Raw genomic sequence first — 17,397 nt, 5'->3', positions numbered from 1 at the left:
AAGCAGAGCCCCCCAGCTGTGCCCCCTGCCCTGCCCAGGGCTGCCCTCACAGCTCCTCTCTCCCCAGGCCTGGAGCTCCACCTGGACACCTCGGACAAGGAGAAGCCGGTGATGCTGCTCAACCATTTCCCCTCGAGCTCTGCCAGGCCCACGGCCCAGGTGCTGCCCGTGCAGAACGAGGCTGGCTCGGGCCCCGCTGGCCACCACGCCCTGCCCATGCAGATGCTGTCCCCAACGCCCTCGCACATCACCCCCATCCGCATGCTGGGCTCCGTGCACAAACCAGAGCGCGGCTCCGCAGACATGAAGCTGCTCTCATCCTCTGTGCACTCCCTCCTGTCTTTGGAAGAAAGGAATAAAGTGTCTCCCGGCTCGAGGGGCAGCATCAAGATGGAGAAGGGCTTTGGGAACGCCGTGGTGGATGTCATGTCCGCGTCCTCCCCGCACCAGCCCTTGCAGGTGCTGTCGGGGGGTGCCGAGAGCAGCTCCCCCACGTCCACCATGAACTTTGGGCCTCGGACCAAAGTCGTCCACGCTTCCACTCTGGACAGAGTGATCAAACCAGCCCAGCAGCCAGGACTCATAGTGGAGACGAGCACTGCTGCCACGGTGACATCCAGCACAGTCTTCCACGTGGCTCGTCCGCCCATCAAGCTCCTGGTGTCGTCGTCTCTTCCCACCGACTCCGCCATGGCCGGACAGACTTCCTGCTCCAGTAATATGCAAATAACGGTGTCCCCCGCAATAATCAACCCCCGGACTGCTCTGTACACAGCCAACACCAAAGTTGCCTTTTCTGCCATGAGCAGCGTGCCCGTGGCGCCCATGCAGGGCAGCTTCTGCGCCAACAGCAACGCGGCCTCCTCCAGCAGCCACCCGTCCCCGTCCTTCACCACCATGGCCAACCTGCCCAGCTGCCCCGCGCCCAGCTCCAGCCCCACGCTCTCCTCCGGCGCCGACAACAACTTCTACAGCAGCAGCAGCAGCAGCAGCAGCAGCAGCAGCAGCAGCGGCGGCGGTGGCTCGGCCGGGAGCGTGCCCGTCCCCAACCAGAACCATCACCACCACCACCACCAGCAGCCACCGCCGCAGCCCCCCGGCTGCATGGTGTGCAGCTCCTGCGGCTGCAGCGGCAACTGCGGCTCCAGCGGCATGACCGTCAGCTACGCCAACTATTTCCAGCACCCCTTTTCAGGACCTTCCATGTTTACTTTCCCTTTCCTGCCCTTCAACCCCCTGTGTAGCAACGGCTACATCAACACGCAGCAGTACAACAGCAGCACCACGTTCCCCGTGGTGCACACGGCCTACAACAGCGGCCTGGCCCCCGACTCCGTGATGGCAGGACAGTCCACCTTCGCCGTGCCCCCCATGCAGAACTTCATGGCGGGCACGGCCGGGGTGTACCAGGCACAGGGAATGATGGGCAACGGCAACGGGTCGGGTCACAAAAAAAACGGGAACCTCTCGTGCTACAACTGCGGGGCCAGCGGGCACAGAGCTCAGGACTGCAAACAGCCACCCATGGATTTCAATCGGCAAGGTAAAGGCTCTGTGGGGGGACACACACAGTGCGGCCTTGAGCTCTGCCCCTGGGGCCCGGTGGCATCTTGGAGTCTGTGGCTTGGAAAAATATTTTGTTATTGAGAGTTGATTTTAGGCAGTCCCTAGGAGGAGCCAGGTGAGGCCCCAGGTGTGCTCTGTGGGGTTGGCACTGCTTTTTAGGGAGAGAAGAAACATCAAGTAAGGGAGGGAGCTGCCGTGGAGAGGTTGCAGCAGAATTGCTGTTGCTGCTTCTGCATTGTCAGCCAGGTCAGCTTTGGTCATTATTGCAAATTCCTCTGGAATTTTAGAAACTGAAATCTCTGTTCCTCTTCCCTTCCTGCCCAACACAATAACCTAAATGAAGAATTGCTGTTCAAACCCTCCTGAAGGTCCTGTTTGCTGCTGTAATTATTTTATAGGGCATGTTGCTTACATGCTTCTCCAGGAGAATCCTTAATTCCAAGCAGCAAACAGCTAAAAGAGAAATACTGCTTTACCAAGAGCACTTTTTAGTCTCATTTTTCTTTTTTATTTTGATTGTCTTGATGTTGACATAATCTGAGAGTGGTGTGGGTTAAAGAATGAAATACAAACTCTGAGTGAAGAGCACTCAGGTTCCATTTGACATCATACCTTGTACCTTTACCTGGATGCATTTTTTGTGTGGTCTCAACAGTTTGAACACCATCAGTTAACAAGTGTCAGGTGTTGGGCAGCAATTGACAGCAGGAAAAAGGTAAATACTGAGTGGAATTCCTGTGGCAAATGTTTTGGCAGTGGCCAGGGGAAGCAGAGCCGCTGCCTCATTAGTTCTGAGTGAGAGAACTTCAGAAATGCAGGAGACTGATGTCTTTTTAAGTTGGATTTGATTTCATTAATTAAATTCCCATTTAAAGTCTGCCAGATTTTTCACAAGGGCATGGACTGACAGGGCAAGAGGAAATGGCTTTAAGCTGAAGGAGGGCAGGGTTAGATGGGATATTGGGAGGAAACTCTTCCCTGTGAGGGTGCTCAGGCTCTGGCACAGGGTGCCCAGAGCAGCTGTGGCTGCCCCTGGATCCTTGGCAGAGCCCAAGGCCAGGCTGGACAGGCTTGGAACACCCTGGGCTAGTGGAAGCTGTTGGGGTTAGAACTGGATGATCTTTAAAGTCCTTTCCCACCCAAACCATTGCGGGATTCTGATTCCACCAAACAAAATCGTGCCAACCCTAAAATTCCAGCCAAGCTCCAGTGTAGGAAGCAGCAGGTTGGTTTGGGGAGCTGTGGGAGGTGAGTGGTGTGTAACCCTGTGTCCCTGTCCCTGTCCCAGGTACGTTCAGGCTGAAGTACGCCCCTCCCTCTGAAAGTCTGGACTCCACAGACTGAGGTTTCCCCACCTGGCACCACGATGCTGTAAAGCCATGGAGAGCGACGGAGATCGAACCACAAAACTGAGACGTCCAGTTGCTGTTAAGCTTAATGTATTTTTTAATCCAAAGGTGCTTTACTTTATTAGACTAGGTAGAAAATCTAGCTTAGGGGTGCAGCCAACCCAGTTTTGATTGCCAAATTCAAGCTTTGTTTGTTGGAACTCCTGACTCCGTGTCCTCGGACCGATGGATGGACAGATGGATGGTGGAGCTGGCCAACTGCAGTTCCTGCTGGAAGTACAACATCCCCTGTGCTTTTTTTTTGGCTGGAGAACGTTGCCACAATGGGACTTTTCCAAGGTGAAAGGCCTGACTCCAGGGCAGCTCTGTTCTGAGGTGGAAGGTAGGAGTGGCTGGAAGGACTTTGGCACCCCTGGGCTAGGTAAAATGTCTACTTTTTTTCAAAAGTGATCAGGCACTAATCTCTGGGATTTTTAAGGATTGCACTACAGAAGAATGTAAAACTCTTCAAGCTTTCTGCACTTTTAGCAGACAGTGTCACTCTGAGACCAGTGCAAGAGGCAAAGAAGTTCCAACCTTTACAAATTGGCACCAGCAGGCTTACGGGACTTAATTCCACAATAAAAATCCTAAAAAGTCTCTTTTTTTCCCTTCCAAAAGAACACACACGGCAGTTTCGGTTCCTTCTGGAAACAAACTCGTGCTTCATTGTCTCACCTATTACTAGCTAGTGCTGGCTTCCCAGCACTGGAATAAACTTAGTTTCCAAGGGTCCAAGTCCCAGAGACTCCAGAGTCATAAAGGCTTCAAGGATATTTTCCTGTTATACACAAAACCTTTACGTCCTGTTACTGTATATAGGTCTCTTTCACAGAAACCTTATTATTCTGCTTTTGTAAATGAATTTTAAACCATCCTTTAAAAAAAAAAAATCAAACTAAGAACTCTGGCAGCAGAGTTGATAAGCTTTTGCTTTACTTTATATAAAATACCCTTTGGCTCCTTAGCCCAGGATTCAGGAGTGGTGGGAGTCAAACATGTAAAAGGTAGTAAAAACTTCATTATTATCAAGACTTGGAAGGATTTCTTGTCGGCCTCCTTCGTTGCAGTAGGTTGTAGATGAGTAGCTTTGGTGTTAACTACTTAGTCCATCATTTGTGGGTGACAAATCTAAATTAGGACTCGAGAGGAAGCCAAACCCATCTCGAACTGCTAATTTGAAACACTTTGGTCCTGTCTGGTTGAAAGAAGATCCTAATCCTCATGGCTCCCTTCCCCCGCCCCCCCCGGGAATTTGACGGCATTAAATGGGTGAGGCCTCCTCTGTAAAAGTGTCTGACAGAGAGATACTTGCATCCTGTAATTTGGGGGACACCTTTAAAGTCTGAAGCCTTGTTTACACTTGGAGCTATTCCTTCCAGCAGGATGAATCCATAGGACTTGTAGTGGAGCAGTGATTTGGGAAGTCCTCTGGGAGCAGGAGGGTTTGGAGCTGTGCAGAGCTGCCCCCAGGAGATGGGGCCGTGGGAGGGGGGAGCTCAGCCCTTGCTGGCCCGTGCTCATAGGAAAGGAACATTTTGGGCCATCCCAAAACGTGTCCCTGTCTCTGCAAGGGCAGTCTCAGCCTCTCGGGATCATGAGCCTCCAGAATGTGGGTGGGCAGAACCAAACACGGCCCAGGGAGGGATCCAAAATCTGAATTTGCAGAAGGGTTGGTTTAAAGAAACAAACAAACAAACAAACAAACAAACAAAAATAAATCCTTTTTATTGCTATGCAATAAGAACCCCCCGATTTGTGTATCCCCAGCCCAGCTCTTGGCTCTGCCTGTGTTTGAGGACGTTCCCTGTGTTCCCATGAACAACCTTCAGACCTACAACACTAAAGGGATGAAAACTGACAATGCAATTTACTTTGCCTTAATGAGCTCGAGACAATGGTAGGAACAGTCTGTCCCACTGCATCATGCCCAAGGAAAACGTGCAGTTCCATGTTTACTATTTGCAGCTTTGAGGGTCTCTCCAGTGGCCTGGAACATGTGCTGAAAGCCAAACTTAGTGTTATTATTATTGTTGTTGGTATTATTTTTTTCACTTTTTTTAAACAATATTTTAAAATTGTATTTAAAGAAACTGTATTGCAACACACATGTGAGTGTTCAAAACCCTCTTGAAACAGCAAAAAAACAGCAGCAGCAAAAAAAAAAAAAAAAAAAAAAAGGTCATTTCTGTACCAGGTGTGTTCTGTTTTACTGCCCAAGGCTGGGCACAGTTGTGTCTGATCTTCATCACAGAAAAAAAAATCATATCAAAAGGACTGTAAAACTGAACTTCTGTCCAGCAAATTGTTTCATTCCTTTCTCCAGAGCTTTCTTTAGGATCCTTTCCTGTGTGTAGAGTTAAGGCTGATGTTTCCAGCAAACTGTTTCATTCCTTTCTTTGGGATTGTTTCCTTTGTGTCAAGTTAAGGCTGATGTTTCTTCAAGTGGCTCATGGCTGCGTTTGGGGGACGCTTTGGAACAGTTGGGTCTGGGTTTGGAGTAAGATCCAATCCAGAAGGACCTGGAGGCAACACGAGTGTCCTGAGAGGAAAATCTGGTGAGCCAGCAGCAACCTCAGAGCCTTCCCCAAATCCCAGAGAGTTGGGGCTTCAGACCTGCCAGTGAACACCCTCCACTCTGTACCCAGAACCACCAAAGTTGGTAAGTCCGAACAGAGCACCTTAATTCCATAAAATTATCCTTCATCTGTTCTTAAAAGGCACAAATCCATCTTTCTACCCCTAAAAAGCAAGGCAGCTTGGGTTGGAGTAGTAGAGTTCCAGCTGCCTTGCCTGAAGGAACCAGTTCTTAAAGCCTATTTTTGTACATTGAAAGATGGAGATTTCAAAGAATGTTATTTAGCCCTATCTTTGTCCTACAAGTATAAAAAGAATTAGTTCTCCAGCTGGATTTCACTGGGGAATGGGAATGATTTTTCAGTGTAAGAGGGAAGGGAATCCCCAGTCATCTCCCTGCAGGGGCACAGAGAATCAGTGAGGAGCCTTTCCCAGGGGAGGGAGCAGCAGGTGCTGCAGTTCCAGCTGCATTTTCCATTGGATGATGGAAAGACTCGAAATAGGATGGAATTTCCAGCAAACTCCTCCTCACCCTGCAAATTAAGCATTAATAAATATTCTGGGCTTGACCCTAACAGGGAGAGCAGAGAGGGAGGAGAGGGAACCAAGATACTGATCAAGGGTTCCACCCGACTTCTATTGAAAACTATATTTGAACCATTATTAAAGTTTATCAAAACTAGTTTTTATTCAGCTCTGGCACACTCAGCTTTTTGTGAAACCTTTTCATACCACAGTCATTAAATCTTGGCAAATTAAGCACCAGACTTCCCAAAGTAACAGTCCAGCACCAGGCCTTGGCCATCCCCCCAGATCCCAGGGCAGAGACCCCGGGATGAGCCAGGCTGGGGCACCAGGCAGGGCAAAGCTCCTCCCAAAATCCTGCAGGGGAGCAGAGCTGTGCCAGAGGGACCCTGGAGCACTGGATTTGGGTTAGCCTGGGACACCTGTAAATGGGATGAGCACGGGCAAATCTGGACAAAAATCCACGTAATGGAGCCTTTGTGAGAGTAGGAATCACTTTGGCTGGTTGAGGCCCCACAGCTCTTGTAATAAACCCTTGGAATTACCCATTTGTTCCCCTGAAATGTTCCTGATGTACACAAGAACTGTGTTGGTACTGAAGCAGAAAGCAAATCCTGTGTGTTTTCAAGTGCAGATTAACAGCTTCTCTTGGACATAACTTTCCATTAGGAATGAAGGAAAATTCCTGCTCCATTTGAGCCATTTCTTTTACTTCGATCACTTCTAGTATTACAAATTCTGCATGTAACTTTATAAATATTTTAAATAGTTTTGTAAATATTTAATATTCAGCTAATTTGATTTTGAATTGTAAATGTCAAGTATTCTGGTATTGGGATTTTTATGTTTTATTATACTTTGTTAAAAGTTAAATTGTACATTTTTAGAATGTTTTTATCTGAGTAAATTTAATGTATGGAAAATAAAGAGTTAAACAGAATCCCTTGGTATTGGGTTTCATTTTAAAGGGATTCAGCTGTGTGGGGGCTTCTCCAGCTTGGCAGTAGCAGGGACTTATTTTTAATTCCTTTAATTATTTTGCTGTGAAAATGCCTAGGAATAACCACACGAGCCAGAATTAAGTTGGGATGTAATCCATCCATATCAGCACTGTATTAATTTTAAAAAAGCAACATTTTGTACAGGAATATCAGTCGATCACGTCGTAATTACAAGTACATTTGTCAGTTAATGAGTTAAACGAGTTCTTACACGAACAGAACTAAAACAGAGAACAAGCTGCATCGAAAAGTTCACGTCGGAGTAAAAACACAAAGGACAATAAAAAACGGGCAGGGGGCCCCGGGAGGAAGGAGATGCATGCAAAGAGTGGAGGAACGAGGAGGAGGAGGAGGAGGAGGAGGTACAACGCGTGCACCCCGCGCAGTGCCAGGCGCTGTAGTATTGCTTCTGTCCCCGTCAGCGCCGAGCCGCCGGTGACACCGGTGACACCGCGGGGATCCCGCCACGCCTCGCTGGACAGCACTGCACGAACACAGGTTTGTCCCACGGGAGGGAGAGCTCCCCTGTGCACAGCCTGCTCCCTGCCCAGGAGCCTCCGGCCGTGCCACAAATCATTTGTTCGTCAACTCTGGGCAGCGACTCCTCCCGGCCCTGAGCTGCTTCTCCCGATTGCCAGGCACGGGAACGGCCGACCTCCGGGTTAGGAGCACGATCCTAAGGATCCTAAGGATCACCAGCTCAGATGAACACACAGGGATTGGGAATTCATAACAGACTGGAGTTTATTTCAGTGTTACCTGTTTGGGTGTGCATTTTACAGTTAGACACTTCCTAAAACTACGATAAAGCTGTGGTGTTTGGTATGAGTATTCCAGAAACGGCACCGCCCCTGAGCGTGCGGCGCCCCAAAAACCGGAGACACAAAGAGTTGTCCTTCCCCAGCTCACCCCAAAGCACTTGCCTTAACTCCCTGCAGCGCTGACACGAGGCTGATGGAGCTGCAGAAGAAAATGCTCCCCTTTGGAACATTAAAATGCATTTGCTCTCATGAGAAACCTTCCCATTTAAAACCAAAATATTTAAGGAATCGGAGGGAGATTTTCCAGCAAACTCACAGGAAACACTTTAGTTCCTTCCTGGTGCCTGTTTGCTTGTTAAAAGTAAATCGAGTGTCCCTTTCTCTGCAAGTGTCACATGCACAATTGGGCTCCTTTCATCAGGTCCAGACCTGTAAATGTGCCTGTGTGGCTTATTATTATTATTATTATTATTATAAGGGCAGGTTTCAAAGCTGGAGGTGCTCGTCTGTACTGTTTAATAGTCACAAACAAGGCAAGGTGAGATGAGACACCTGCTAAAGCAAGACTATGCTAAGGACTGAGAGCGTGGGTGACATCCGGTTCTTTCCCTGGGGGGTGCGTGGGGAAGAGTGGGGGTGATGGCCAAGGGTCAACCCAAATCCTAGGCTAGGGCTGCTGTCCTAGGCAGAAGCTGCTGCTCCAAAGGTCTCCTGGGAGGCGTAGACCATGTACAGGAAGCCGTCCTCGTCCTTCTCGCTCTCGTACACCTCGGAGATGGGCGTGGACACGCTCACCATGCTGTGCCCGTTCACCAGCAGGAAGAAGGCCTGGTTGGAGTTCAGCTGCAGGCGTCGCCTGGGGAGGGGTGAGGGGGGAAAAGGGGACAAAGGACAGATGGCAACGGACAGTCCTCAACACTGACAGCAGCGAGGTCATAGCAGAGAAAAAGGGAATGGTTTTGGGGTGGAAGGATTTAGATTAAGCTTATCTCATTGCAGCCTCAGTTATGGGCATCTTTCCCTGCATGTCCCCACCCAGCCCTGTCCCTTAAAATTGGACAGAATTCCTCCACTAAATCCAGGTAGGTGCATCGACTGGCAGAGCCCTCACTCAAGGGAAAAAGGCATTAAACTGGAGGGACTGGGAAGAAGCACCCCTGGCATAACCAGGGACCTTTAGCTTGCAGCTCACTGGAATGAGAACCCAGCGATCCTTGGGAAGATTTAGAAGGACAGGCAGAGCTTCCTTGCAAAACCTGGGCAACTTTTAAACTCACTTTGTCTCCAGCTCTGTAACGACCTGGGTTTAACCCTGGAGCATCTTGCTCCCTGTCCTCCTCCCTCCCTCCAGGACAAGCATGGTAGGAAGGGCAAGGAGCAACAGGCTGCACAAACTGCCTGGCACAGGAAACAGCTAATTTCTGCATTTCCCTGGATCATTCCAGCTCAGAGGAAATGGGTATTTCTGCTAAACTGCCTCCTGCAGAGCAGGTCTGCACAGAGCAGCTCCCCTCCCACTTGATAAACCAAGTGGGCAACAGCAACTCGGGAGTGTGGAGCTGCCACCAAAGCAAGAAGGAAAGAATAGATCACAAGAGCTTCCTGCTGCTTCCACTGGCTGCTGAGGGGCAGCAGCAGCTGGAAACAAGGATTTATTTAGCTCCCAACCACAGCCCTGGACAGGGACGCCCTTCCAAATCCAGACTCTAATCACTCCAGAGACAGCAGGCTGAGGGAAGGCAGCAGCTCTCCAAGATTTGGGAAGGATGGGCTTTGCTGTGCATCACTGGAGCTGGCTGAGGCCCAAGTCTGGCTGGTACCAAGTTATTTATTAACAGTAAAGCCAGAGAAAAAAGGTGGGAAAATCCTTCAGCCTGCAGTTAACCTCTTTGCCCAGGGCCTTTCACGTTCCTGAGAAACTCTGGATGACTTGAGCAACCTGGTTCCTGTCTCCAAAGCCCTATCTGCCCTTCTTGCTCCTGTAGGAGCTGGGACTTGGCTGTGACAGTTTTTGTTTGGAGACTCTGGATAACTCCCACAGCCCACGGCCTCCAGGAACCAGCACCTGCTGCAGCGTGACCATCACAAAACAAGCTCTGGTTTGCTGCTCACTTCCCACTTACCACTGGAGAACCCTTCCTAACCAAACACTGCTGCTGAGCCAGCAGAGATGCACTTCGAGCAGAAATTCTGACCACACAGAGTTTCCGACCACAGTTTTCAACCACACCACTTCCACTCGAGGCTGTTTCTCTCTGCCTTTCCTGTAAGCTGAGCAAGCAGCCAGGGCAGAAACCCTCTGGCCTGAGTTGGTGTTTCCCAGGCTTCAGTGCTGTCACTGAGGGAAACTTCAGTTCCCAAAGGATGCCAACAGCATCCCCAAGCAGCAGCACAGAGCTCTGGCTCTGAGCCCAAACTCCCCTTGCCAGTGGGTGGGAAGAGGCAGCCACTCCCAAGGGGGACTCCGTGGCAGAAGAGAGGAGGCATCCCAAAATAGCCAAGCAGGAAGAGCTGGAGCCCTGGGCAGAAGGACCCATGTCAGACAGGGATTCACAGCCCCAGCTCCCTCCTACAGCTCTGGGAATGTTATTTCTCTTGGAAGCAGACTACCAGCCCAGCTCTCTTCAGAATGGGGATTTTCCAGCAAAGCAAAAGGAAAAGCACCTTCTCCTGGATTTGTCCTAGTGCCCATGAGATGAATTTTCCATTTAGACCTCCCAAGTGCACCAGGGGGGAATTAAGAGAGCATCAGAGCCCGAAGTTGATCAGTTCACACAGGAATCCCAGCAATACTACCTGATAATTTTGATTAGCTCGCTCATGTTGACATGATCTGGCACCAGGAACTTGGTCTTATCCAAAACTGGAAGCTGCTTCTCTCCCTTGTACCTTTCAATGATCACCTGAGAAGAAACACAAAGAGCAGAAGATGTGAAAGGCAGGAGCAGTGTCTGGTGCCCTCATCTCCCCCCTCCCAGCTCCATTTCCCTTCATCTGTGAATGCAGCATCTCCAATCTGAAAAGCAACAATTCATGGTTGGGCTCAATTATTATCTGAAAGGTCTTTTCCAACACAAATAATTCTGTGTTTCCATGAGAATTAATTATCTTCACGTGCTCCTCTGTTCTGTTTGCAAGAGCCACTGCACAGAAGGGTAACACATAAGGATTTTACAGCACACATCCACAGCTTCAGTGCAATTCTCAAAGAGTTCCTTTACTGCAATCATTTAACCCAGCACTGAATTATCCAGCAACAAGGAAATCCAAGGAAAGATCAAGCCCACTTCCCTCTAACACACTGCAGTGGCTGACCAGGGGTTTGTGCTGCTATAGAAGTCTTCCAGATCAAGCAGTTTTCACTGGAATTTCTCCACTTTTAGGCCATCTCTTTAAGAACTACCACTCTAGATGACTCTGCTGTTCCATTCACCTCCTATGGTTCCTCTAACACATGAGAAAAAGCTACTTTGCAAGGGTATAAACCCTCCAATTTCCAAACTAAGGAGAAAATTTCCTCAAGCATGCTCAGCAACCACTAACTCTGCCAGGATTGCTATGTAATAACCTCTTAATTCACAGAGAAACTGCAGATTTCCCAATTTAAGGAACACCCTGCCCAGCAACTGAGGGTAGTTCCTGCTTTTAAGAAGTGATCTCAGAACTTGGGTGCTCCTGTTTCCACGGCCATGTGGGGTTTGTTGATGTTCAGTCAACAGGAGCTACGTGACACCAGTCCCTTGGATCCTTTCCATGCTCACAGGGTCTGGCCGTGTTGATCTTAAAAAGCTGCACAGGTGAAGAGACTGACTGAATTCTACCAGAGAAAAGAGCCTTACATCAGTTGAAATAAATGCTGGCTTATTCTGGGTAACAAAGCCCCACTATTTTTAAGCAGTTAGTAGATATTTCCAACAGCAGAATGAAGGATGTTGACAGCACATTTAGTGTGACATTGCCACCTTATCTCATCCAGAACTGCTAATGACAATAACGAGGCAGTGACTGGCCCAGCAAGACTCCAGGGATCCCAGCAGGGATAATTGGGAGTTTGCATCACCACATGTCCAGCAAGTTCCTTAGGTACCTCTGAATTCTTGTTTGGAACCTGTTCATGGTTAACTTAAAGTGAGTTTTGCCATAAATCCCTGGCTTTCAATCTGTGGTCACAGAGCTTGGGGACTATGGCTAAGTGGTCTCCGAAAGGTGAGTGAAAAAGCAATATTTGTCAGGAAACACATTTGCAAGGAAAGCGCCTTTTGGAAAAATGAAACATTCCAAAAAAATTAGAAAATCCCTGCTGTGAAGTATTCCTTGTTCCTCTGCCCAGCTGCACAGGGAAGCAGCAGTGGCAGCTCCAAGGTGAAGGGGTTGAAAGCCCAAGGAAAGCTGAAAACCTTTCGGTTTCTGTTTCTACAGCAGCTTCTGCCAGTGAGCTTGCTCAGTTTGCAGCAGTTGGTTCACAGCAGAATTTCCACACACTGAGGTCACCAAATCTCATCACAGAGCCAAAGGCTGAGGGTCCCATTCAGTTCCCTCTGCTGAAGAACTCAGCAGTGACAGAACACAATCCATGCCTTTTGCTTGTAGGATATTCTCTGCATTTTTAACCTTCAGCATGCCGTAAGTAAAACAAAATACAAACTTAGGCAGCCTTTGGAGCTGAGCAGCTGAAGAGTGACAAGGTGAAGGGTGATATCCAGTGAGCTGGACAGCCCAGCAGCATTCCTGGAGACCTAAACACAGGCCCATTCCCAGGAGAAAAGCATTTCTGTCCTTCTCAGCTGATGAGCAAATCCATATCTGCCTCTACACTCCTGTCTACTCTTCTTGGTGAGCCTCTGAAGACTCTGAATTCAGAGAAGAAAACCACAGAGAGGAGAGCTGAGCGCTCAGGAGGATCTCAGAGCTCAGCTGGGGTGTGGTTTTCTCCCAAGTTGCAACACACAACTGCCAAACTCCGGAAACGCCATTTCCTCCAGCCCCTGTGAGCACCTTGTTCCACCACAGCAACTGTGAGAATAAGAATAACTCCTTGAGAATGCTCCTGAAATCCAGCCTCAGCCACCCTGAACAGCTACATTTTCATTTGGTCTCCTCGGGACAGTTCTTTCACAGGTTTCTAACTGCTAAAAAGAACACGAGACTGGAAACTGAAAGTAAAAAATTAAAAGAACTGGACTTACTGGTATTTTAGTGGGATGTTGATCCCGAATCAGTCGTACATCTTCCACTCTTTGTTCTGCAAGGGATTAAAAAAAAAAATCTGTTTACATATTCACAGTTAATGCTGTTATTTCCTTATTTCCCCACTGCTGAAGAGAGTGACCAAGTGTCATGAAAAGCCAGAAGAGGAAATTCAGGCAAAACAATTTCCAAATGGGCCGGCATTATCAGGAGCACAACCTCTCCTGTGACAGCTGATCCCCTGCTCCTTAACCCAAGGTGACAAGCGCTGTGTGCACCTGCCTGGCACTCCTAGAAAGTGTTAAAGGAGATCCTCTGCTCCCCACACCCCCTCACTTTCTGCCCACTGAAGCACACATTTAACCTCACACAGCTAAGGCCTCAAATTACACCACCCAAGTTAACAACCAAATACCCTGTGCTATTTCTGTCAGGTCCCAGAAGAGGAAATGGTCAACAATTATTTGAGCCCCGGGACTGGCCCAAGCCTGGCAGCATCAGCTTTCCTCGTGTGCTCTCACATTACTGAATTCCAGGTTTTATTTTGACTCGGCCGCACCCATTGTTGCAGGAGCTGCTGGAGCCTCTGCCGGACCTGCACATTTTGCCACTCTCCGTGCCAGTTTTCAGGATAAAGTTCACCTCTCCTCACACAGAAATATTAATAGAACAGATATCATGAACCGGGCTAAAGTACACGAGACACAGTAAACAGCCCGGTTGCTTTCATCTGTGTGTCCCATGCCTACTTTCAGATTCAGTGACCTCAATTTTAACCCCTCTGTTTTTCAGCAGGACGGGGCTTTCCAGGCTGTTTTCAGGTTCCGAGAGGGATGATTTAGTGTTGCATCACGGCTTGAACACGCACCTGCCTAGGGAGAGAAGCACTTAGGCCAGCTCCCCGTTGGAATGCTAATGGCAGGACACTGAGCAATAACATCCCTCAGTCTCCCCAGTCCGTGTTTGTGCCCATGGAATACATCCTCCCCACGAGCCCGGCGAGGAATGCAGCTGCCCTGAATCACCGCTTGAAGCTGCAGGTGAATCAAGCAGAGCTCAGGCAAGGAGCACGAGAAACCTTCACCTGAAAGCCACCCCAAATCCCGAGCCACATTCCCAGCAGGAGCGCTCCAAGGGCAGAGTTCCACCTCGTTAAAATACTTTTTAAGATTAACCAGAAACACAAAAGATACGTGGAGAGAGTGAGACCAACCATCCACCTGGCAAGCACTAAACTTTTCAGCTGGAACAGGTTTGTTCACAGCAATGTTATTCAGCAGAACTCCCTGGAGTAGAAGGAACATAAACCGGGCAAATCATGGAGATTATTGTGTGTGGCGTGTTCAAAATCAGGCCCCAGTCAGCCACAGATAAACACTGTTCTCTGACGACAGTAGTTGCAGTGGCAACTGCTTGGCTGCCATCCTAGCTGAACTTAATACCTGCAAACAGAGGCTGCTGACAGGCGATGGGGTCAACAACACTTTTGGAAGGCTCCAAGAAAAGGGGCAGCATAAACACAGACTTTTGTCAGATCAACATACTCCAGCGCAGGGAACAGCTTACATTTACCACATCAGCAAAGGCAAGGCTCTCTTAAGCAGCTTGACTTTAACCCAAAGGCAGGAAGAAAGGAAAATCTGGATCAATTACTTCCACCAATTCCATCTCACGTACGGGATTTTATAGCTCATGCAGAAATAGGTTACGCTGCCAGTTCGTGTTACCCTCGCAGCGCTTCAGCCTCGCTCACTGACACACATGGGCAGATCCGGAGCCCTCGGATTGCTCCGCTCCCATCCCGAGCGCACACACAGAAGCGTGGCGCGGCTCTATCGAGGCTGTTCCTTCTCGGAAGGGACTAATCTCATTTTCCCAGCCATCATTACACAGCTCTTTTCCATGCCCTGCTAGTTTTCGACAGCCGAACGGACGCAGGAGCCGCACGCCCCAGCGCAGGGGCGGCTGCCCGGGTGGAGAATTCCGCTGCCCGCGCCAGGCACCGGCTGCCAGTGCAGCTTTAATTCCGCTGCCACTGGCGCAGAGGCCGCCGGACACTGAGCAGACACCGGAGGGAAGGGCAGGCCCAGCTCCTGGCACACACACACAGCGAGGATGTTTCCAGGCTCCTGGGAGTTTTGCAGTCGATAACAGATGATGCCACGAAGAGATGTGCCCACCCCAAACCCCTCTCCCAGCGCAGAGCTCCCAGTGCCAGCCCGCACCTCGCCATACCGCTACACCCCCCCTGTCCCGGACCGCCGGGATAAATAAACAACCCTGGAGGACGGGCCGGGCTTTGACTCCGCCGCAGCTCCGAGCAGGCCGGGACAGCGGGACAGCCACCCGCGGGGCCCCGCTGTCAGCAGGAGCCTCCCGGGGATCTTCGCTGCTCCCACCGCCATCGGCCCCCTCCCCTGTCCTCCCCTGTCCTCCCCTCCCCGGCCATTCCCCCTCCGCATCCCTCCAGCACCGGCAGCACCCTCGGGCCCCACCGAGCCGCGCATCCCTCCCCGGGGCGCTCACCGAAGGTGCGGCGCTGCTTGAAGCTCTTCTCCGAGGGCATGGCGGCGTTCGCTCGGCCCGGGCCCGGCGGCGGCTCTGAGCAGCGGCAGCGGACACCTCCGAGTGCCGGCGCCCGCCCCCCGCGCCGCCGCGGCCGCTCGGCCGTCAGCTGATCCGCGCGTCACGGCGGCTCCGCCTCGGCCCGCCGGCATCTTGAGTGTGGCACCGGGGCATGGCGGTGTTTCCTCGTTCGGTGACACACGGCCCTCGTGCTGTGGGAATGTCACGGTGCCCTGTGGGTGTTGGCGGCTCTGCGGTTCACGGGCATGGACGTCTTGGTGCCAGGGCGTGACACGGCCATGGACAGCTCGGTGCCAGGCCATGTTGTCCTCAGTGACACAGCCATGGCCAGCTCGGTGCCAGACTGTGACACGGCCATGGCCACCTTGGTGCCAGACCCTGTTGTCCTCAGTGACACAGCCGTGGCCAGCTCGGTGCCAGGCCATGTTCTTTAGTGACACAGCCATAGCCATCTCAGAGCCAGGCCCTGTTCTCCTCACTGACACACAGCCGTGGCTACCTCAATGCCAGGCCGTGTTGTCCTCGGGGACACAGCCATGGCCAGCTCAGTGCCAAGGTGTGTTCGTCATTCAGTGACACACCCATGGCCACCTCAGTGCCAGGCCGTGACACAGCCATGGTCACCTTGGTGCCCTGCCATGCTCCCCTTCGGCAACAAAATAGAACAATCTCCCCAGGAAAGCGGTGGATTCCTCAATGCTGGGCACTTAAAAGATTCAGCTGTCTTATCTAGATGGTGCTTTTGCCAAGAAAGGTTGGGGCAGATGATCCTTGAGGTCCCCTCTAACCAGGTATTCCATGATTGCAGCCATGGCCACCTTGGAGTGACCCACAACATCCCCTTCAACATGAGCACTTAAGCACTTAAGCCCTTTTCTCCATGCAGAAATGCAAGTTCAATGACCTGTCACCAGTTTGCCTTCACATTGACATGAATACGTGATAGAGTTTACATTTGAAGAACAAAATTTTAGGAGCAGGTGCTCCAGTTCTCTTGGAAGCCACCCCCCAGTCTCATGCAGTTTGTGAGGAATTGATTAAATCACAACTTCAGTCACAGATACCACGTTGTGAGTAAAACTGCCCAACTGTTTCCTGCTTAGCAGCTTTCTGACACAAGCTGTTGGCTGGAGCCTTTCAGTTGCGTCTCTCTTTCTCTCTCTTTCTCTCACATACGTTCCCAGCACCATATTTTGAAATTTAAGGATGATTTTGCAGCAATAGGGTGACACGATCTCACTGTATACAATCCAAGGGACAGGGAGCTGTGGCCAGGACTGTCCTTAGGAGTACAGGGAGAAGGACAGCTTTCTAACCATCTTAGAGATTATCAGTGTTTCTGCGTTTTTGGGGTGGAGTGATGCACTGAAGTTGGAGTGAATCTGCACTCACACAAAGGAATGAGAGTTCATTAGCTCATTTTGTGATTCAGGGTCACGTAGTTCCCATGGCCTGTCATTATGAGGCCATTAAAGATGTGACTAACAAGGAAATGCAGCCCTAAGGTGTGTGATTGCTCTGTCCAGCACATCACTGTCCAGGGATAGCAGGTGAGACATGGATGGCCAGCAGAACACTGATACTTCTGCAACTTAAAACAGCAATCTCAAATTTCTGTGTCAACGGGACTCTTCTTAATTTAAAAGCCTGCCTTTAAAAAAAAAAATTTCCAGGCTGAGGAAATTCCACCATGCTCTCGGAATTGTGTCTGAGGGCTGAAGGCAGGAGGATGAGCCCCGGTGAAACCACATACTGTTATTTTTGGGGTGTACAGGTGCATCCTGGTGTCAGGGCTGACAATTCCGG

General features: G+C 50.2%; 2 protein-coding genes across 2 annotated transcripts in view; one reads left to right on the top strand and one right to left on the bottom strand.

Moving 5' to 3' along the window:
- The window catches only part of ZCCHC14 (zinc finger CCHC-type containing 14), a 49,669-nt gene extending 42,673 nt beyond the window's left edge, over positions 1-6,996 (top strand). Inside the window, exons 12-13 of the mRNA XM_014874456.2 lie at positions 68-1,543; positions 2,855-6,996. Coding sequence (XP_014729942.2) covers positions 68-1,543; positions 2,855-2,910 — 1,532 coding nt within the window. The 3' untranslated portion in view covers positions 2,911-6,996. The remainder of the gene's footprint in view (positions 1-67; positions 1,544-2,854) is intronic.
- Positions 6,997-7,134: 138 nt separating this feature from the next.
- Positions 7,135-15,823, bottom strand: MAP1LC3B (microtubule associated protein 1 light chain 3 beta). The gene is made up of 4 exons (XM_014874457.2): positions 15,532-15,823; positions 13,005-13,060; positions 10,615-10,721; positions 7,135-8,674 (listed from the first exon to the last, which is right to left on the bottom strand). The coding sequence occupies exons 1-4, from the start codon at positions 15,569-15,571 to the stop codon at positions 8,500-8,502; spliced, it is 378 nt and encodes a 125-aa protein (XP_014729943.1). The 5' UTR covers positions 15,572-15,823; the 3' UTR covers positions 7,135-8,499.
- Positions 15,824-17,397: the final 1,574 nt, after the last annotated feature.

This window comes from Sturnus vulgaris, chromosome 12 (genome assembly GCF_052056855.1).
Source record: "Sturnus vulgaris isolate bStuVul1 chromosome 12, bStuVul1.hap1, whole genome shotgun sequence".
NCBI lineage: Eukaryota > Metazoa > Chordata > Aves > Passeriformes > Sturnidae > Sturnus > Sturnus vulgaris.
The sequence above is the reverse complement of the archived record's forward strand: the minus strand, read 5'-3'. Positions and strand labels throughout refer to the sequence as shown.